Source organism: Eufriesea mexicana, unplaced genomic scaffold (genome assembly GCF_001483705.2).
Source record: "Eufriesea mexicana isolate 0111107269 unplaced genomic scaffold, ASM148370v2 scaffold13818, whole genome shotgun sequence".
Classification (NCBI taxonomy): domain Eukaryota; kingdom Metazoa; phylum Arthropoda; class Insecta; order Hymenoptera; family Apidae; genus Eufriesea; species Eufriesea mexicana.
Window position 1 is genome coordinate 37,983 of NW_016921322.1, and position 23,763 is coordinate 61,745.

At 34.0% G+C, this 23,763-nt stretch overlaps 2 protein-coding genes across 4 annotated transcripts in view; both read right to left on the minus strand.

The window, feature by feature from the left end:
• Positions 1-10,423, minus strand: part of Mctp (multiple C2 domain and transmembrane region protein) — a 28,189-nt gene extending 17,766 nt beyond the window's left edge. The window contains exons 1-3 of one of the 3 annotated variants that reach the window (XM_017908881.1): positions 10,122-10,423; positions 2,818-3,035; positions 2,415-2,733 (exon numbers count right to left, since the gene is read on the minus strand). In XM_017908881.1, the coding sequence (XP_017764370.1) occupies positions 2,415-2,472 (58 nt within the window). In that variant the 5' untranslated portion in view covers positions 2,473-2,733; positions 2,818-3,035; positions 10,122-10,423. Of the gene's footprint in view, positions 1-2,414; positions 3,036-10,121 lie in introns of all 3 variants that reach the window. The other 2 variants (XM_017908879.1, XM_017908880.1) reach the window with 2 other exon arrangements.
• Positions 10,424-18,872: 8,449 nt separating this feature from the next.
• Positions 18,873-23,532, minus strand: LOC108553826 (uncharacterized). The gene is made up of 9 exons (XM_017908868.1): positions 23,268-23,532; positions 22,585-22,953; positions 22,456-22,532; positions 22,040-22,369; positions 21,895-21,963; positions 21,269-21,824; positions 20,928-21,186; positions 20,637-20,819; positions 18,873-20,535 (listed from the first exon to the last, which is right to left on the minus strand). Exons 1-9 carry the CDS (start codon positions 23,422-23,424, stop codon positions 18,873-18,875), a joined length of 3,663 nt encoding a protein of 1,220 aa, XP_017764357.1. The 5' UTR covers positions 23,425-23,532.
• Between the last annotated feature and the right edge of the window lie 231 nt (positions 23,533-23,763).

Consider the following 23,763-nt stretch of genomic DNA (forward strand, 5'->3'; position numbering starts at 1 on the left):
TGGTGTTGCAGATACCTAAGTGACATTTCATGGCATGTATGGATACGGAAGTAACGTTGAATAAAAAAGTGATTGGCGTGTGGGAGAAAGGTTATGGAACCACATATGAATATCCAGATACTCAGGAAATATACCCCTATATATTTGTCTATCTTTGTTTACCAAACCAAGGGAAGTAAGTAATTAAAAAGCGGTTAAGTTAATAGATTAATGAACTACATGCACTTTTTTAGATGAATCTGTGTCAAAACAAACTTTTCATTACCTAAAAAGGTATATTTAAGTTTAATAAACAAATATACTTTGTTAAAAAATATTTAAAAATATACATAGAATATTTCTTGAAAAATTATATTTCTGACATTTTATCTATGTATATTTTTCAGCTGCTAATTGTGAATATCTTAGGAGAAAATTTCTGTAATCATGGAATTCAAAGTTAACGAAGCCAAATTAAATTTAGCTAGATCTATTTTGATCTAATATTTATGTTTAATAAAAAGAAAACGAAATTTTCAAGAAAAATTGCATTTACTATCATTATTATAATATATAGTAATAACATTTTATGATTTTTTATTGGTCAAACTTTGTTTATTAAGTCATTCGATATTACTTTTCTGTGAAATCGTATAAGATGATTTAATGGGAGAAGGAGTACTCAAAGGAAGGAGAAATTAGATTCAACGTGATTAGATTTTGGTTAGATTCGCCGGAAACAACCTTAATACGTCGATCCACGAGAGGAAACGAATGTGATATGCGATCGTGCCATTATAGGATATTACTCTAACCTAATTGATACGGGTAGGCGAAAATAATACTATCAGACTAAATGTAGGATCGAGAAAACAATGACAAATAACATCATAACTGTTATATTTCTTCACCAGTAATCCAAGCTGAATGAAGTATATTAATCTAGAATTCCTCTATGTTATGAAATTCACTAAGCCTTAGCTCTGATACAACACTCATCAGGAAACATAGAACTCTATGTGCAACGCTAGATATCGCTACTTAGCGACAACTTTGTCGTTATACTTTTTTTCACAGACTATAACCTCTAACAATAAGTCAAATGATATTATAGGAGATCAAGATGGTGAATTGTTCTATAACATCGGACAAGTTTCTAAACGTTATAATAGACTAAATCATTTAATTCTTAATAAATCTTTCTTTTTTCTTTAGGTTTACGTTTGAGTTATGCATCAATGTATAGGCCAGAAGCTGGGATAAGTTGAATATATACATATATCTCAGTAATGTAGTATACAGTGATATAAAACAAGGTTTTAGTCTAATAACCAGGTAGTAACCACTACGAAACGTGATTAAATGGTTATGTAATCGCATGAAAGCAGATTCAACAGCAATCATCGACAATGCAACCTACCTCGTTGAACCTTGTTGACCGCGACCACTCGAATTCAGATTTTATTTAATAGTCTTTAAGTGATTTAAATGGGTAAAAAGCGAAGTTGGCAGTATTCGTTAAAAAAGTCAGATATGGCGAGGTTTTATTAGCCTATGAGTTATAAAAGAATCACATGATATGTTGGATATCGGTGTTAATACTTTGTGAGATGGTAAATTGGGAAAATTGAATTCACTGTGTAATATTTAGTGTATTATTTAATATTTACTTCCTACCCTCTTAATTGCCACAAATATCAATGTGGGTTTTACATTGTGAACTACTCCTTGGTTGATTACCTGTCACGGACAATGTTCACCGAATGGTCAACCAGTAATCACTAGTGATCACTTTCTTCAAAATCTTTCCCGGTTATTGAGCTACTGTGACGGCCTTGGGGGTTCTCTTCCGGTTCCAATTACCTCCGTAGACACTACCAAATCGGTGATAGGAAATAATCTATCAACCCATGAGCTTCATTAGATCAATACCTTCCTGGGTTACACTCTGATGAGATTGGAACTTAGAAAAATTTCCGCATTTGAAGAAGCAATTTCCTCATGGAGGGTCATGAAGGAAATCCTAGTAACCAAAGAGGAAATTTCAGCCATAGAAAGCAATAAAGGGAAATTCTATCAATAAATAAAACCGATGCAAGAATATTGAAAAAGGAATGGTTAGTACACATAAAGACAAATAACAGAGAGATATGAAAAAAGGATTTCAACAATAAAGATAAATGCTGTAAGAACACAAACAAAATTCTAATCCAATATAAGGAATAATACAAGGACAGTAACAACAGAAACGAGCAAAGTACCAACTGATACTTCCTATATAATCAAATATTTCAACGATAAATATCTTCCAATTCTCCAACCATTTACAAACCATTACCTAAGACAATGTATAATATCTGGCGTAAATCCTATGTACATGTGTAATTAATAGTACGATAGAGGTAAACATTCCTTGGGACGATTAGCGCACTCACCCACTTGTATCTGTTCACTGTCCTCCGACCCAGCGAGTAGTTCGACGTTCTTGCTCATCTTATCCACCAAATACGCGGTTTGTATTTCGAAGCTCCAGCTCGCGAGCCTTTAATCTCTTCTTGAAGTGCGCCAATCTGCCGCATACCGACAGCATGATTTCGTCAGCAGAGCAACGAACCTAAGGAGCATCGGCCACCGGCCGCATATCCCGAGTTTCCACGGGAACCACCCGCGAATCCCTCGCACGGAAGATCCTGGATCCCTTCAATGCTTCGCCGGCTGCTCCATACTTTTCGTGATTCGAGCCGATGTGATCAACTGCCATGATAGATGAAACAATCGTGAGAATGCGATACATGAATTTTCATTTACATTACCACTTTAAAGTTCGGGTACACATACCGTATTTCCACTCTATGATCGAATAAGTATGATAAAATCTCAAGCCACATAAACACGCGGCGCAAAATCGTACAAAATTGCGCAAACTAGCGCAAGATGGCGCAACAGTATCATTCTTATTTGCAGCTGATCCATGGTGTGTAAATTAGAAAGATGAATCGTGTACTGTTCATTCGTGTTATACTCTAGTTTCCATATATTGATTGGTCAATGTCATCCTTTAAAATATAAGAGTGAGGAAGAATAAATAGGTGATGTAAGCGAGCAGCACAGCAAAGATTAACCTCTCTATGTGTGTCAGTAATTAATATACGTGTATTGTAATAACACGCACTTTCCGTTGTACATTAATATTTAAGGTATGCGCACAATTCGACGCAACTTGGTACATGTTATCTTTCGAACTGAGGTACAGACTAAATGCATTGGCATATCTTATTATATGAACAATAACAAAATTTGCACATGTAATTAATTGCATATGTACGCAGAACTTTTGTGCAAGGTTTTTCTATAAATGTCAGTTTGATGAATGATTATGCGAAGATTGATAAGTATGGGTGCATTAATAATTTATGAAAAAAAAAAAAACGATTTCTGATGGTGGCTGTGATTATAATCAATCGAAGAATGAGTTAATCTTCTAGGAATAATTTGTATTTACAGAAGAATTTGTACAGAGAAGATTTATGTTAGAAATAGAAATGATTTATAAGACAATCTAAAACATTTCATACTAGACAGCAGGGAGTCAGAAAAGTTTCGTGACTAACGATGAAACGGTAAAAAGGGATAATAATACATGCATATACAAGACTGCCATTGATTAGTAAATAGTATAGAATGTGCACCGGCTTTGAGCTCAAGAAGGTACAGTGATATAATGTGTTGAGTGCCTCGTGTAATGTTAATACAGTGTAATAGTGTAACACGCCACAGTAACATCCTACATTATACGAATAACCTACACACCGTTAAACATAGTACGAAAATCAAATTTTCTACAAAATAATTTTCCCGAAAATGAACCCATCGATAGCAAACGTATTTACAGTTTCAATCCAAAATGATTTTACTCGTAAAGGCTTGCGGGATATTTTTACATTTTTATAAATCTTCCAACAATCGGATTACCAACTCGGGATTAATTTCTACTGTAAAATTTACACGTTTCACGAGTAAAAAAATATTTTTCTTCATCTTTTACACCAGATAAATATTCTATAAATTTCTGTTTAATTTATGACCTACTGTCCACCACCTGAAACTGTCCAAAATGATTCAAGATCGCATGAATATTGTGCAAATTACTTCCGCTTCAAAAGCACGAATTTCCAACGATTTTCTAACAAACTAATAAACGCCAAATTATGCACATATTCATGGGTGATATCTCTTTGTTACGCTTGTCGGTTAGCGCTGAACTGTTTAGTATTATTGAAAAACGTCCGGTAGCCTCAAAACGTGCGTTATTACGTAATGTCAAGATAGTTGAATGTAATACACATTATGACACTATTGCATTTAAAGTTAGTTTTGTAAATGATTTATTAATAACTGTGAAATGTTAATTAACAGGGCCCGTTGATAACACTAGCGAAAATTGAATACACCATCAGTAACAAAGGCTAATAAATGGCCCCAAACTGAAACGTCGCTATGCAGGACCTCAATCCGAAACACATAACATTCGTACAATTCATGTAATGGACCAAGGATTAATAGAAAATACAAGAAAAAGGTTGTATTTTCATATATTCTTATATCAAATTTTTTGCAAAAAATTAATTATTATATTATAATATTAGGTATTCTACAATGAAGAAATAGTACTCTAAAGTGAGTCATGAGGTTTTTACACACCTCAGTGGTTAGTAAATCACCATATGGTTTCATAAATTCCCTTGGTCAAAGGTTACACGATTAGTAGAAGACAAACATCGATCACGCTTGCGTGGTTACTCTATTTGCCAAGTTAAACAGAACAAGCATGTTGATCCATAGAGAACTATAAGTTATTGATGAAAATCAGCCTTTATTTCTATTACACACTTTCTATTATAATATTATTATTTTCGACAATGAATATTTAAAAACTTATTTTTCAATTTAACTAATAAAAAATTATTTTTCAACTTTTTAGTGAGTATAAACAATGACTAGGAGAAAAGAGAAAATAAAGAAATATAAATATCGTATATGTGGAATAAATTGTTAAATCATCGATTTTCTCAAAAATGTGTAAGTACAAGAAAACAGAGAATTCTTCTGATTCCAAGAAATGTACAATGCGCGGAAAGAACATAAGTCAGACTATAATAAGAAATCTCAGAAAATGTATTGTTATAAATTTCAACGACTTTCACGAAACATTAAAAGTTACAAAGCCGCCATTTTGATTACTTTCGTGAATTTTAGGTTAATTTTAACGAAACTCGTGTGGATATTCACTAATTAAAATGAAAATGTTAGAAACTTTACAAGCACGGGGAAATAGCTGAATTGCAGAAACGTGAAAAATAAATCTGAGATTTACTTACGAGGAAGTAGCAATTGATAAATAAATAATGAAGACAGCATACGAATCTAATTAATAATATAAATTTCTGGCTGCACGTTTACGTTTCATTTTTATTTAAGTTCGAACGTAACTTTTAATTGAATCACCGAGTTAATAAAGATGGTTTCAGTTGAGTTGGTTTTCATCAATTAAAGAGTTCACAGAGGAGTGTTTTAGATGGCCTTCGGATGATAGCCGATCCCGTATTGATGGAACGCTTGAATCATTTTAGAGTTTCCGCATGTTTCAGTTTTATTGAAAATTTCTGCCAAAATTAAAAGAAAAATTATATTTAATTTTAAATTTGTATTTAAACTGAAGCTCGAAGTTTAATTCAAATCTACTTCATAGTTATTTTCTAGAACCATCGTAAAAAGAAACTAGTCAAGATATGGAATCTTTATCAATTTCATTTTTGATTTTGTACAAAAAATAAAAATTACACTAGTGAAATCTACGCTTCATATCTCTCGTACAATCTAATCAATAAAATTTACCATACTATATGCTATACTATACTCGTCTCATATTTTAAAAGTTCTTTTAAATTTAAAATATGTAGAATGTATAATAATCGTTATATTAAGACGTATATTGAGATAGATCAAACTAGTTATAAGTTCGGTGTTCGATTTTACTTTGTAAGACCTTATCGATATAATACCGTAGGCAAAAGTTGAGAACTTACAATATCGATTCCGGTTGAAACAGTTTCCGGGAAGAGGAATCGTTATTTTCTGTAACTTTTATACAAAAACAAAATTTTCGATAATATTGATTGTTGTTCAGTTCTATGTAATATATATATCTCCGTACATTATATACTCTTTTCTGGATCGATTTTTGCTGAGTTGATTAAATTAATATCCTTTTGAGGTTAATACCAGTTGCTACTGTTTTACAATTTAATTTGTTAACATCAGTAGTAATAATAAAATACCAAGAATTTTATGAAAAATTTCGTAAGTTTAGAAGGTGTATCAAGAAAAAGAAATATATATACACGTATGTATAAATAGAGCCGATATTTCAAAAGCCACTAGAACCGTAACTGGAATCGATATAGATAAAGAATTCCTTCGTCATAACAGACATAACAATACCTCGATGTTTCATAATCATTTCGGAATAACTATTTTAGTATATCAGTCATTAATAATTATTTTTGAAAACGCTTCAAATCTCACCTAAAATTTCAAAGAAATCCATCAAACCAGTCAGAAATTGTCAAATAACGCACTATTACAATCGATCAAAGGTTACCCGATACAGTTTCGTGTAAATGCCATGAACAGTCAACTTCACATCGGACTTCTTTCGTAAATTAATCCCTTAAAACTTCGTGACCTGATGTGACTAGTTTTTACTGACACAAATACGTTCCATATGCAACGATATTGCTTAATGGGTAAAGAAGAGTAACTTCATTAAATCGAAAGTCCAATTGGGTGAATTCGAAGAGCTGGGAAAGTACGATCCTTGCCCCCGTGTTTTGTTAAATCGGAAAAGCGCCTCGTGGCGGAATGTTGAGGAACGACGCAAAGGAATAGCTAATACCACTCGGTAAACATCCAGGACTGTCAGAAGGAAACGCTTATAGAACACTCGTCATTGGTAATCTACTCGATTTCGTTTTTAACTTGGTTAATTTCTACGTTATCGCGGGACGGCGACTAAAGGATACTCCAATTAACTCGTTTAACGATTATTAAAAGCCTTCGCGGAAATCTTACCCGCGAAGAACTAGTCCGAGTAATTCTTCGAATTTCTTTTACACTTTTCAACAGCGTAACTTTTTACAATTTTCATAAAAGCAAATACTTCTTTTCGGTATTTTTGATTTGTAATCTTTCTATTTTTATAATTTCTATGAAAAGAAAAATTCTTCATTTTTTAAATTCAGTGTATTTTTTTTTAACATTTGTTAATTTTTCACTAGTTTTTGATCCTATTCTCTCCTAGCACATATTTTTTTAATTTTTGTAGGATGAAGTGGTACTTGAATCCTTTTTTTCTCCGCTGTTCCTCTTTAATAATTTTTAAAAAGAATTGTAGTACTTGAATCTAAAATTATAATCAAGATTTCATTTTAGCTAGAACAATTTTACAAGGATGCAGAATGAATAATTGAATATTATTTCAGAAGAAGTATTTCTTATATTCAAAATTTACAATAAATAGATACATACAGCGTTAACAGCGTGTTGATTAAAACGGCAATTATTTCTGTAACTTCCAAGGATATTACGAGGATGACAAAACTCATCAGCAAATGTACGGCTGACCTAAATACCCTTCAACCCCAGAGCAACACCATAGTCAAGGATAACGAATAAATTCGACCAATATACGTCTTTAAACGAAGTTTCTGTGTTGACACACGCAATTCTCCTTGTAACATGATATATAATGGTATCGTCTACCACGCGTTGAAACCCAGATGTTCCGAGAATTCGCGATAGCGAAGAAGTAACAAATATACGTATCGATGACATTGGCAATGACAACACTTCGGAAACCTAGTTCCAAGAAAACTTAAGGGGACAGTAACTGAAACTGAAATCCGTTAAAATTCGAATGCTTCGGCGGACGATAAATAACATGCCTAATACGTATCGCCACTGACTGCATATATCATAGAGGGCCAACTCAGAAGCGAAACTGATGCTTCGTACATTTCGTTCAACTTCCATACTACTAATACCTCACTTTTAGATTTTTAATAATATACGCTGACATAATAATTTTATTGCACTATAATCTCATGCTAATAATTCTATTAATATCATTCTATTGTGCTCAACTTTGCATTGTTTTGTTATACGATGCCATATAATCCACGGTATAGGCATAACACCCTTGACCAATGAAGAAAAGCTGCGATAAATTATGTTGCATTGTTGCTCGCGCTTATCTCATAATTAGGCTACTAGCGACATCCGCTAACCCCTTTTATCGGTAAACGAATCACGCCGCCATCAATGTGCGTGGCGTATAAGGGAAACAATCCTCTCTCTTAACGTAAGAATATACATACTTGTCCTTCTATTAAGGATGCTCTTTGTGATCTACAAACAATAATAGGGTTTTGAGTTAGGTCTCCGTGAAGTGAAGGGAATGTGAGATATTTAGCGTCACATAGATCACCTACATCCCATAATATTTATCCATGATATAGTTATAAAAATAAATATGAAAACAAGAAAAAATTATCTCATAATTGCAATAATTTATGATTAAATAATATAACAGTTTTTCCCAAGATGAGCATCTTGCCAATAATAGTATCGCTATTACTTGATAAATTTTAATAAAATTTAAAATAAAAAATAATCTTTATTTAACATTCATCATTTAAGTGGTCTCTTCTATAGTATTAAATCTATACAATTGAGATCAGACAATTTGAAAATAAGTACTTTAACAACATAATTTAATAATTAAAATGAAAAAAATTCGATTTTGAAAGGCCACTCATAGTTCGTATACATGTTTTTCACTACTTCTAATCAACTCCATCTATACCTCAAATGCACAACGTTCCTACGAAGCCTGAAATTCTATTCGTTCCTATGAATTGCTCAGGTACGTGATAACATAGTTCGTTTCCTTACACGCGATAGTAGTTTCTCATGTTGAAAGAACATGATCTCAAACTTTCGTCTAGCAAACTTATTTCACCATTTACCATATTAAATTTACCGACAATGGAGTTCTTCAAATGCTATACTTGATATTCTTGACACTTTGTTCAACTTCCCAAGTTTTGCATAATTTATTAAACAAAATTAGAATTTCAATGAAAATTCTGTTTTCCGTCGCTAAAGAATAGTCTGATTAAAAAAACAACATTTCGTTACTCATAAATAATGTGTTTTGCATCTTATACCGAATAGTGAGGTTAGGAAAAACGAAAAGTTATTGTTAAAAGAAGTTTCTTCTTTTTTTACATTGTTATAAATTTCCTTTCTCCGTTTAAATCAATCTAACAAAATTTTTTCCGATTATAGACTTTGAAATGATTTAAATTTTGTTTCAAAATAACTTAGAGGATTAATTTCTCTATCTTTGATAAAGAAGGGAGAAGAAGAGAGACAAGGAGTGATGCAAAATTTTGATGGTAACATACATATAAAATTAGAGAGAATAAGATTTATTTATAATTGAATGATGCGTTAATGCGACAAAGAGTAATCGCGTAACATGTTGTTATCAACCCGATTATATTCTTTAACGAGGTTCACATTCGTGCCGCAATTTCCTTCTTTGGCCTTCATAAAAAAAGGCGTTATTCTTTTTGGAAAAAAAATATAGCATTAATAAGATTCTCCGCACAATACCAAGTGCTTTAAGCCTCGACCGAATTTTCTTTCAAGTTTCCCGATCGATTGTGGAACTTTTCCGACAAAATTTATACGAAATGTCGGTAATTGCCGCAATCTTTCTTATTTTCCGCATCGTTAAAATCACAATTGATATTTATCAATTGAAACACTTATATCATGTCATGTATTATATTACACTTCGTCTCTGAGCTTACCCAGCAATCAAATTTCTTAACCCCTTTCATTGTCTTTGACCATCATTCTCATCGATAGCTAACTAATAAATTGACTTAGAACGCAAAAAATATTTCGTTTCAAATACAAATGTATCCTACCCAGGGTGCGTGTATTTTTGTCACAAAACATCACTACTTATCATTGTGTAAGGGCAGCATGCAATTAATTATCGAACACATTACCTTATGATTGGCTCGCGGAACACCTTGATGAATGTTGCACTTATAGAATGATATAACTCGAAAAACTAATTCTATAACTGCATGAAATTATGGTAAACTGACGAGAAAAAGCAACGAGCGCACTAAACTTCACTAACCCGACACTTTCATGTCCGAGAGGCCACTGACAGAACTCGCGATTTCCCATCTTGTTCGAATACTCTTTCCCCCACTCAGTACCGTATCACTGGAAGGGAGAGTAGCATGACAAGGAAAGGAAATACGGTACACAGTGGTAGCGACAGAGGAGGAATGAGGCTCTATCGACCCAACCGAACCATCATCGTGCAAAAGGAGATACACTGGTAGCGATGGGTTTGACAAAACTGTTTCGATGTACCGCGAGGTTTTTAGTTATCTAAATTAGCTGTTATAATATGATACAATTATTCACTGTATTCCTATTTTCATTTTAGCACAGTTTTCACTATTTAAAGATTTTTCTCATCGTTACCCAAATGTTATCAACAATGACATACGCGGTGAAAGAAAAATAGATTTAAGTACCTATTAATACGCGAAAATGGCAAATATAGTATTTTAATTACATCGTTGTAACATATGACATAGTAGAAAGATATTTGATAGTTGCATACAATATTGAAATACGTATATAATTGACTTTTTCATTCATAATTTTTAATTTCGAATCCTAAAATTCTTTTCTAACCATTGTACTTACAAAAAATGTTTCCACGTTAAAAACATGATTTTCCAAATTTCTTTTGAAACAAGTCGCTTAAGAGGCATGAGAAAAGTGTTAAAAAATGCTGCGTATCAACAAGTTGTTAAATGCTCACAAAGTGGTTACATTTTTTCCTGAGGCTATTAACGCCAAGTGAAGGAGAGGATCAATGCCATCACTATGCACATGCACGTTTCCGCGGACGACGTTGATGTACGACAAAACGGCGCCAACGTGGTCTCCAGCAGTGCAATAACGCCTTTCAAAATTTTGACGCTTTTAAGAGGGGCTGCGCAGAATGAACAATTGAAGAAAAGACAGTGAAGCAAACACTCATAGATAAGCATTACACATAGAAGGGCGATTCGAGTGCTATCCACTTCATCTGAAGGTCAATTCTTTTCCAGAAGATCAAGTGTATGAAATTCATTAGATTATATCGATTTTTTGTTTCAAATATCCCTTCGATTACGCGAAATTTATGGACACTTTAGAAAATTAATTCGAACATTTCTCATGATCCCATTTGTGTATACGATAAATGTTTTTTAATACGTTATTAACAAAGATTGGAAAATGAAAAAACTTACTAGAAATAGCTTGCTACATCTCATAACGATATTGCTTGATTAATGACATAATTTTGATTTTGAATGTTCCGTAGATTCTTAAATTTCATTAATTTCTTTTTTTTTGTTTTTTTTTGCCGTAACTTCGTGGTGATGATGTGTCTAACAATAACGATATCACTATAATTGTGTACTCTCCTTGACAATTTTTTTATCTCCTTCAGTGATCACTGATCCTCGTTTATTGATTCAGCCATTCTAACAAATATAACTTTAGTGTTTATGACTAAAAAGGAATTAAATTAATTAATTTCGTTGGTCACAATATTATTAAGCTTAAAATATCTTATATGACTTTACCCAGATATTCCACTGTGTTGAAGAAACAATTTTTGGAGGATCCTCGATCTACGAAAAGAAAAAGAGAGTTCTATTTTAGTAACGTGTTGTACGGAACTGAATATGAAATTTTTATTAATCGAGGAAAGTACATTAAGATGATTAGAAGAATGAACCACACCTGTGATATCTTTTGCACACAACTCCTCTAATTTTCTGGTATTAAAACAAAAGTTAAATTAAAAACATCTAAGATTTATCGATATGAGGTATAAAAAATTTATTCAGATTTAAATTCTACCTGTATTAATAAAGGTTTCGTTTTTATTCGTTTATCCATTATGTATTTCTTCTTATTTAAACACTCGATTTATTAAAAGCTATTGCGTCGAAAGAATTACACGTACGTTAGCACACTATTACGACGTAGCTTCCCTTTCATGTTTATAGTCCATTTACAGCTGTCATATTTTCCTTACTTTACCCGTGGTTATCTTTTTCAAGCATCTGGCTAAAAAATACTTGGCCTTATATATTTCACGCAACGTCGTATGTGAAAATATTTCACCTGTTTTAAAAATTATGTTAACATGTTTAACGTGAAAAAATATCGTATAACAATTAAAATAAAATACGTTTCAAAACGATATTCATATTTATTTTACTCCCCTGCAATTTTCCGACAAATTACAAATTATAAATTATTATATATATCGACAGAGTTATCGACTATACTTACAGATGTACATATTTGTTCATCTCATTCGTTTCATTTGTTTTCCCATTTATAAGATATCAATTACACGGTATATAAAAAGAACAGACCTAAAAGTGATTATGATTTCGAGAGATTTATCATTTAGTAAATAAAATCCATACCTTTTTAATTAGGTTTAATGTTCGTCAAAAGTAACCTATTACCATGATCGAATTAATGACGAATCACTTAATTCACCAAATTTTTGAATTTCGTCTTTAAAATTTGAAAATATTGCATTGTTTTCAAATTTCAATAATCGTTTGCAACATTTTTTCAGATAGCAGTTAATATATGTAAATCTGAATTACCGACAAAGATAAAACAACCGTAAGTCAGCGCACTCTGCGACATTCATAACCTAAGGTTACGTACTAAAATCTAACAGTTAAACCTAACTTTCTTGGAAAGTTTGATTAAATATGTATACGGTCGTAATCGTGCATTGTAAACCTTCCCACTTAGAGTTTTTCCATCAGAACTCTTTTTAAGTAGCAAATGAAATTTGCAACAATGTTTCTAATGTTGGCAACTATGTTTGGCAAGCAGCCATACGGTTGGACAGTGTGAATGTGAGCCAATTATGACATAATAATGTTTGATTATCGTAATACACAATGCAATGCCGATAGTCATGATTTATACATTGCATAACTTTGTTACATAGTGTGAGTCAATTACTGCACTACATCATTAAGCAACGACACGAATAACCTAAATCTTGTGAAACGATATGCTCTGGAGATTCGAAACGTTTGACTGCGAAATTTGTCCTAAAGAGAGTGCATCAAAGAACAGGAATGCAATTGTTTTGACACAATAAATAATGCAGAAGTACGCTTCATTTTGTAATTGAACCATTATATAAACAATGTATAATTTTTCAGAATATCTACTAAAAAAAATGACAGAAACAACAGAATTACATAGGATAAAAAAGTTTGATGGTATTAAATGCAAAGATACGAGGAAATATGGTGAAATTTCGAACAGAGACAAGTGCATTGCAAATTTACTATAGATGATCGAAGTACCGTAAGAAATTTTCATAATTCGACTTACGCTTTTGGAAATAATTTGAACATAAAACTGTTTAGTAAGGCATAACCTGCACCCTCTTTGCATTTAATACCGCCAATTACATAACAGAGACGCGGCGACCGGAAGCACCGATTAAGAAGCGCCTGTCAGCCAAAGGGTCAAAGGTATTTCTGTGAAGCCCTCAGGGTTGAAGCGTTTACACTTTATCACCGTAATATTATGATATATCGTTTTATAAATGTAATATAAACGTAACGTATATTACACAGCATAACAATTAAACTTGTAATGCAAAAGAATTTTTCCATCTTTTTCTGCTTCTCCTGTGTAACGTGCCTTAAGATAAGGACAGCAACGATCATAAAACGATTGTGAAATACAAATATATATATGTATAGTTCATCGAATTTCGATATTCTTTAAGTATCTACATACTTATGTTAAGTTTATTATTTACATACATACAAATATAATATATAATATATACATTATATTTATATCGTTACAGCTTTGCTTTTTTCCTCTCCCTACGAACATAATAAAGAAAATGTTCCCGCAGGACGCAGAACTAAATTCCTATGAAAAATTCCTATGAGATCACAGGAAATCACGAGTGTATGTAAACGATAATCACGCTAAAAATCGACCGCATTTTATTTTCACAATTTACAAAAAATATTGTCAGCATACACGGTATGCAGAATGTGGTTTTACGTTGGAATATAAAACTCATTGACAATCTATTATTAAATAATTAAAGAATAGCCTACTTTATGAGATTATCGTCCGGGATAATCAAGTCTGACTTATTAATAGAACCTCAGATCGATTGCCTTTGCGCTTACTATATTAGAAGTTTTGAAATGCTATGTTAAAAAACTACAAAGAGCTGTTCTTTTTGTATTTTCTTCCCTATGCACCCGCCTGTCGGTGTTTCTTTCATTTTCTTCCTATCCTTTTGAGAACAGTGCAATGAACTCGCATATAAAAAAGATTATTTAATCAATATCGAATATTTTCAGGTCAGAAGATAAAAATCGAGCAAGTAAACTAATTATAGAATAAAAACGTATACTCGACAGGCGAATGAACAATTTCGAGGAAAAAGTAACTTAATCATCGGGACAACGGTAATTAACTCCGCATAATAATGTGAAATTCGTTACTCCGAGTGAAGGCACTTTACCGGTTCGCACTTTTCATTACACGCACTCGTAAGATCGCACGATCGATCTACGTTCTGCTCTGTATTTCGCTCCAACATTAACTCATACGTTTAAAATGTCGTTTCTTTGTGTCGCGATAAAATCATTCGAATGGAACTCGACTAACACACGATCAAGTGTAATAACGAATGTTTCGATTTTCCAATTGCCACTACAGCTTTCTCGCTTCATCTCCATTCTACCTCTAAGGTTTACTCGATTTCGTTGGAACATATGTTCAATATGTTCTGAAAAATAAGAACAGTAAACTAAAATCGTGAGTCATAAAATACCATAAATATCAAAGATCAGAAAATAAAAAACAGTGCCAAAGATAAAGGATTATCGCTGTATTAGATGTAAAAAATGAAAGAGGAAGTCGAGATGTATAAGTCGTGTGCTGTTAGTCGAGTTTCATGCAAAATTTTATCGGGAAACAAATTGCATTTTCTTAAAGCGGTTATCATATATTTACAGATTCGCTTCGCAAAAATATTTACAACGTGTCATACGATATTGCTTCATAGATCGGCTTTGCATCTCGATCTTTACATCGTTCACCACCGAAGCCACACACGCGCGCGTGCGCGTTCTTGCACACACGTTCGCATTCATCGTCAGTGAAACAACACGAAAGTCCTCGGCGCCAAACAGGCAGAACACTTAAATCACGCACACATGATGTATCGCGTGGCTTGGTAACCAAAATCGATACGACCACACGCAGCCTTGCAAAGAAAGAATTCAATGGATAAATTTCCAACTTTACGAATTACTTTGGAAGCAAGTAACACAACAGCAACATTGATAGACGAAAAGAATTACTCGAACTGCCAAACTATTTTTCACGGATTATTTACACTTTTGCACACGCAGCATTTAATTTTTAACATAGCTGTATTCTGTGTTCGTTAATACCTTGCGTATACTCTACGATTTTCAGTAGATTCATCGGTCCCTTGTGATCTGATCTATTCAAACGATCAATAATTCGATTTTTCGGTAGATTACGCTAACGACGAAGCGAATGGCAATTTCAGAGAAGAATATTCGAAAGAAAAATGATGGAAATAACGTAGAGAGTTATTATTCTTTCTGACAAGGGCAACTACTACTATTTTTTTCCACAAAGGGTGGAAATTGAGAATTTTGTTGTGAAACGCAATCCACTTCGCATAACTTCAAGCAGAGATACATTTGTACACGATTATATTTTATTCAATTTCTTCCGATGATTCGGTTACAGGAATTAGAGAAGAGTAAAAGAGGCGGAAAGTAGCGACAGTAATAACGGTAGAATAAAGGACCATTAATGGGAGATTTTTTCCTCTGCTTCTGTCGTGTGCGAAGAAAAAGGTAATGATAACGCTAGAAACTGTACAATATGTATTTTATACATTCCATTCAGGCCGCTGTACGTGCTAATGTTACAAGTATATTCGTATCTATCACGCGTTGCTATATACAAATCGATACACGCTTCACATTCTTTGAAATCCACCGGGGTTTGCCCTTTAAAGCATTCAAAAATGGAAACAGTGAACGAGAGTGTCGATCGAATTTGGCCATTGAACTTCATCTACGATAAACTTAGTCTCTCTACGTTATTCGCCATGTTATAATCAGTAAAATACTTCGGTAATTGTACTTCGAAACATCTTTATAATTGTATAAAAATCTAAGCATTTCTATGTGACACAGTGAGTAGAAATACGATAAAATAGACAAAAATCTTAGAATAAAACAAAGCAGCCTTATTCTTTAGATCTGAAGAATGTAAAAGAAATATCGACATACTTTGCAATTTATGAACAGAGATGTATTCCTTCGTCCTTAACTCACTAGAAAAAAAAAGAACCGTGCAAAGAAACGGAGTATTTATAGATGGAGTGGTCTGTATGTCCATAAATACCCCGAGTCTGTAAATAAAATAAAAGCATTTAAATGGACAAACATGTGAATGATTAAAATACAAAAATTAATTAAAAAATCGATCGAATACAGAAAAGAAAGAAACGAGAAAACTGGATCTATGGAATAACGATTGTCGCGATCACGCCTACGGGTGCAAAGAAAATAATGAAAACTTTGCTTTAGTTCCTCTACGTGGTCTCATCGCGAGTAGAGAAAATAAAACGTTTTTGATCATGGAATGCTTTAAAGGGTTAAACAAATGGGTACGAAAAAAATACAATGTATATTAAACAGGATTACGGTTTGTCGATCGAGCGGCTGGCAAGGTCCTCGGTAGATTGCAATGTTTTATTAAACAATCAATTGTTTTTCCAAGGATTTATCTTGCTACACTTATTTCCTGTGCGTTTCACTATCGATATTACATATTTTGTTTCATTCGTGACAATGATTCGTTTGCTTGCTACCGAAATCTTAACATTGTTACCTATTTATCAAAAGATTCATTGAGATCCCATCTATGATGAGACTCGTACCATGAGACGATATCAATAATCAAGATACATACATAATCAAACTTAAACAATAAAGGAACTACTATTGTATCGCTGATATTGCGTGTCTTTACAATTACAATGTGTATACACAAACACGCGCGCGCGCGCACACACACACAACTCACAATTTTCTGTGAAAAATACTCTATCAATTTTTTTATTTTCCTTTCTGTTGTTGCAGGTGAAACATTTAAAAACGTTCGTTTGATCGTCGCAGTGGAGAGAGAAAGAGAGAGGGGGAAAGAGAGAGAGAGCGAGAGGAGAGAGAGAGAGAGAGAGAGAGAGAGAGAGAGAGAGAGAGAGAGAGAGAGAAAAGAAAAAAAAACGAGTTAATTGAGTAAACGAATCATCGTCAACGGAACTCGTTTGTCAAATTTTTATTTTTTCGATGGTTTTTGTTCTTTCGCAATGGAAAAAGCAAGAACAAAATAGAAATCATCGTACATCGGGAACAAATTGTATATCGCTATTATTTGCTTCGATTACGCGATCTCGCTTGACGGATATATTTTTCCGTTCTTTTTCCTTTCCTTTCGTTCGATCGAGCTTTCATCGTTCAATCCCGTAAAACGAAATAACCGTATGTACGACGTATATATTATATAACATCAGAAAAAATAGGGGAAATGTACGAAGTGGACCAGAACATAAACATTGCATTTTTATTAATACACTTTGAAGATTCATTGACATGCCTGTTTATAAAGAGCCTCGATGAAACGATAGAAACGTGGACAAATGGACGAGAAAACAGGCAATCGGCATTTATACGGTAAAGGCAAGTGAATAAAGAAGCGACCCGTGAAACGAATTCTAAAAATCTCGAGCGGCTCTCTTTCTCTTTTTTTCTTTTCTTGCTTTTGTTTTACACTCTTAATTCAGACTGATTCCTGTATACAAAGATAAGAATCACGCCAAAGAAATAATTTCCACAGGGTAATTCACCTGACAGATAAATATTCTTTATCTTGCTTGTACTTGTAATAACGCATACGTAAAACAGAAGTTGCGTTTGTCTTACATAAATCCTAAAAAGTAATAGTGATCATTATCGAAGCGACAGCCATTGACGATACACCATTATAATCCCTTTTTCCATCAATGTTTATCACCATTGATTGGAAATATCCATGATAACGTTGTATCAGAGAAATCAGGTGCCGCTTCAATAATACATCTAAATTTTAACAAACGTGTGTATATGTATGTGAGAATTGAATTGAATTTCTCCAAACAGAGAACAGATAGAGATAGAAAGAGAGAGAGAAAGAGAGAATGCGTTTATGTGTAAGTGTATATCCTTTATATCTATATATCTATATAGTTTTATTTATATATGTATATAGGCGAATCAATCGCACAAGAGCATGAATCTTCGACGAGGAAGATTACCTCATCTTGGATCACACCAGTTTTGCCCCCTTCCTCGATTTATATCGAGAAATGCACGAAAAGATAATCTCTTCTGTGACAGTTTGAAGAGTTTTTTTTTTTTTTCATTTAGTAATAATATGTATGTACATAATACAAAAAACGATTCTTTTTTTTTTAAAAGCAGTGCAAATCTTTTTCTTAGTAAAAATTGCAGCGAAAATTTTTTGTTTTCTTATCCTTTCCTTTCAGTAAGTAAGAATTCATGCACTTTCTACCAATTATTACCGCGTCCTCGACCTCTAAAACCATTACCCCTGAATTGTCCACCGCGTTTCAATCCCCTTGGCATGAAATTGCCGATCACAGGACCACGAGGCCCTCTATCCATCCAAGGAGCCCTGGGTCCACCTCTGAAACCTCTACCTCTTGGTGGACCCCCTCTCCATGGAGGGAATGGAACAGGGCCTCCGAGACGCGGTCGAAAATTCGGCCCAACCGGGACATCAAAGTCATATATTCCTGGATGCGATTCCGCAGAAACCTGTGGTATCGGCCCATTCAGTCCGGGATCAGACTCTGTTGGTGTCTGAGGACCGTTTGACAAAGCAATTCTCTTTTTACTAGAACTAATATCGTTCTCGTCAAAACTACCATTCGTCGACGGTCTCTTCAATTCGTTGCTTGGCGTCGAATTTCCAAGATCGTCTAATTGATCTGACATATGTTGTTGCTGTTGTGATTGCTCAGAAAAATTTGTTTCTGGTCCTGGATTTTCGACCGATTCGCTACTGTCACAGGTCTTTTCTGATAGAACGGCTTCCGATTCAATATGTTCCTCATACTCTGAGATAGGAACATATTGATTGTGTTGTGAGTCTTTGGTATCCGTTATTACGGACACAACAGTCACTTCATTTATCGATTGTTGTTCGTCCGGATCCGTAGTGGGAGGCTCGGATTCATGATCGTGAACAAGATTCGATCCACTTGAGTAAACAGATTGTTGATCGAGATCCTGAGAGTTTGGAGTACCATGTGATAATCTACGATCTTGACAGCGTTCTTCTTGTTCGGTATCCGGCGCATGCTCTGTATTCGCTGGTGTTTCTTTTTCGTTCAGCAGCCCTATTGGCATACCCTCTTCATCGAGAATGACAACAGTATCAGGAGCTGGTACTAATAAAGGTCGACTATTCGGCAAGATCTCCGGTGAAGATCTTTGATGTTGCTCTTGTGTTCGGGGTTTGCGATTGTTTTGAATGTTTCTTTGTTTGTGATCATCCGAGTATCTATCCCGTCGGTTCCTCTGGAATCCACGGCTACCACGACTTCCCCTATCATTTCGATGGAAGGCCATGTCTCGGTGTTGATGTTCTGTCGACTGGGAGTATCTGCTGCGCATTTGTGGCTCACCGAGGAACTCCTGATTAGGTCGTAATGCGTGATTCTCACGATATTCAAAGTCTTGTTTCGGAAAATCTGATTGAGTTTGGTGCATGTGATGGAATTCTGGTCCAAAATCTTGTTGATTTTGGATGAAGTTTGGTGGTGGCCTATTTTGATGGAAATTTGACTGAGCCGGATGAAATTCTGTTGCAGAATTGTGTCGAAAATCTGATTGGTCTTGATGAAAAGACGGTTGACCAGGATGAAACTGTGGTGGTGGAGGTGGAGGTGGTGGAGGCCCTGAATGCATCATGTGCACATCTTGCATTATTTGCCCGTGCGATCCCGGCATTTGCCCCGTGGGAAGTGGAATCATTCGCATGTCCATATCCATATGTTGTGAAGATGCTGCTTGATTACCAACTCTCATGTCTCTGTCTTGCGATCGCACATCAACCAGTACCCTTCCCTTTGGTTTACTGTCAGTTTCATCATCTGACATTTCCATATCGACGCTTTCCACAATATCACCCGGTTGCATATGTTGCCTGATTGCGCGTTATAAAGCATTAAAGTTGTTACATAAAAACAGATTGTTATAATATAATACTATGAGATTTTAGTCATTGACAAGATTTCAATGTCTTACCGGTAATCCTGATCGCCAGTAGACCACAAACTATTACTATTAGTTATCGCATTCAAAGTATCGTTGACATTATGATTTGCCGGACTTCCTGTTAAACTGATTAAGTTGCGATGGTCAACATCCGCTGCTTTCATTAAACGATATGGTAATTGATTTTCTACTGTCATCGGAATAGGTATTACTCTAAAAAATTGTATTTAATTAGAAACATTTTTACTTTTTCTTTTTTTCTGTTTTTCTCTTTTGAGATAGATAACGTGAGTTCATCTGAATTTTTATTTAATTTTTCACCTATGGTCTACGTCTCCAGCAGCATTCAAAAGAGATTCTTGTGGTTGGGAGTCATCATATTCAACTGGATCTGTAAATCCTGTTTTCTCGTACATGGGTGGTGATTCTGGTGTTTCAGATAGAATTTCACTTTTTCCTCTAACAGTGTTTGTCCATGTAGAATCATTATTGGAATCCCATCTATCTGTATCGCCATCCATCCATGTTTTTGTTTTTTCGTCGCATTCACCAGGCCAGGTTGGATTCATGCTATTTTTTCCTACAAATATTATTTAATATGTTACAAATTTATAATGCTAATGTCAAACTGTTATATCTTATGTTTGGACATAAATTCATACCCTTCTCTTCCCATTTAGCTGCTTCCTTCATAGTTTCAGTTGGAGGCGTCCATGTAGGAAACTTAGGTGGTAATTTATTATAACAATTTTCATCATCGAGAAAAATAGGTGGAGGTAATGGTGGAGGTGGTAAAGGATTAACAGTATTATTATTAGTAGGACCATCGAAAGGTACGGTAATATTACTCTGACTGTTTTGACTGGAATATGGCGAAGGAGTATGCGATTCGCCGGACAAGTTTCGAACAGGTAATGGAGTACTGTGAGTTATTGGGCAATTATTCACGCCTATAGGTGTGTTCTGATTACCCATCATTCTTGAGATCACGGGAGTTACAGGATGCTGCACTAGCACCGGCGAATGTCTATAATTCGAACGCTGTGGAGATTCCACTTGCGATTCTGGAATATCTAGACCAAGACCAGGAATACCACCAGGATCTTGTGTTCCATCAGATGAAGGAAGAACAGTCTTTAAAAAACTAGAGATATTAAAATCTGCACTACTATTTTCACTCTTGGAGGGCCTCAAGTTGATTACTTCTATTGGTTTAGCCTAATAAAACAAATGTAATATTTGTATACTATTTTACTAGGTGATAAATATTTATTTCAATTAATTATACCTCTATCGAATCATTATACTGTTGTGACATTCCAGTCGGCGTTGACGATCTTTCGTTAAATATGTTTCTCTTTAAAATGAAAAGTAAATAATTTATTATAATATTCACCCAAAATTAGCATATTCTTTTAATCACAGTGCCTTACCATATTACCAAAGTCCACATTTCCTCCCATAAAAGATGAAAAATTATTAGTGAAATCACCAGAATCATTACCCTGACCCATTTCTGGAGCTGGTACAGGTACTGGATCATAGTCATGTGAATATGAACCATACATAGATGGTGGTGCTACATCTATCATCCCTAATTGATTTTGAGATTGATTTTCTTCTCCTGGAAGTTCTATATCACTATCAGGACTTGGAGATGGAGCATTTATATCTGGTGATGGAATTGGTGAAACTAGTGTTGGTAAGAGCTCATCTAATTTCTTTTTTAAATTTTTTACACGACTTCCAAAATTTCTATATGCCTATTAATAAAAAACGTTAAAAATTTTACAAAATATTAACAACTATAACAGATAATATTCATTATTTCTCTTTTTAATGTACTTACATTAGTAACTATTTTCACTTCACCTCTTTGAGTTTCATAAAACTGATCAGCCTGTTCATGCATCTTCAACCCTTCTTCTATCCTTCAAAGAAGCACATAATTCTTCTGCATTTTCTATGTCTATATTACTTTCACGTAAATCTCTTAATCGTGCATCAGTTGCTTGTTCTAATGTTGCACATGATCTCATAGTAGATATAAGCAAAGCAGCTTGAAATTCCTCTGGTGGTGCTGTAGGTTGAGGCTCTAATTTTTTTTTTGGAGCTGCCGAAATTAATCCTGATAAATCTGCGAGAAATTCTTCGTCGTACACTTGTCTTTGATCCCATATTTTAAAAATCCTTAATATACGATGTTTGACCTTTTCATCTCTAACCATAGTTGTTGCCCGTTGTAAAGTTGTACCCCAAGATTCCACAAATTCAAAATTTTTTCTTTTGGAGTATTGAATAACATCATTTGCCAGATAAAAGAGAGTAAGACGATGTTCAACTTTTACTGTTATATATAAAAAAAAACACCATTGTCATCCAACCAGTTACCAGATAATAAAAAATAAACATGAACCATGAATAATAGATTCATTTAGATAAGCAATTATAAGTACCTACATAATGATTTATAATAGCAAAATTAAATATTTTACTAATTATATTTTTTAACTTTATTAATAAAATTTTGTATAAATCATACTAATTTTTAATACAATAATGTCAATATTGTAAAGATTTTTAAATGTAAAGAAAAAAAATTACAATTAATATTAATGTATAAGGCTATATAACTTTATATTGAAAAAAGTATGAATTTACCTTTCTTTAAAACCTGCAACCAGGTAGCAACAATTTTCTTATGATGTTGTCGCCTTTCCAAACACCAAGCAGAAAGACCTTGTATTGACTCCTGCGAATCCTTCAATGTGTGAAGTCTTCGCTCGAAGAGCTCCACATCAAAATCACTTGTCGCCATTATGGATTAGAACAATTCATTTAATGTGCTGTTTATAAGCTTGATTCAATGTCACGATTTAACGTGAACCACCGAGAGGTACACGTGGAACGTTGCTCTGGTATCATAGGTATGTCTACCTAGCCAATCAACCTAACCAAGTAGTATACCTACTATGTCAATCGCCGGAAATTTAAACCTCATAAACTTTCATTCGGGTCAAACCATTTTATCCTTTGTATCACAATAATGTTTTCCAGTTCTTCAAACGCTGTTTCGCACAGAAAATGACAAAAATTTCTAAAAATCACTTGAATTAGAGTTCGCGTAATCCACACGCTAAAGACACCGCTTTTATGT

Bases quoted from the DNA above. Each gene is read 5' to 3' on its own strand.
- LOC108553826 (XM_017908868.1), bottom strand. From the start codon at position 23,424: ATGGCGACAAGTGATTTTGATGTGGAGCTCTTCGAGCGAAGACTTCAC. The intron at 22,533-22,584 runs GTAATATAGACA...TTTGAAGGATAG, and splicing joins ATTAAGAGATTTACGTGAAA to AAGAAGGGTTGAAGATGCAT. The intron at 20,820-20,927 runs GTGAAAAATTAA...ACAATTTTTTAG, and splicing joins GCTGGAGACGTAGACCATAG to AGTAATACCTATTCCGATGA.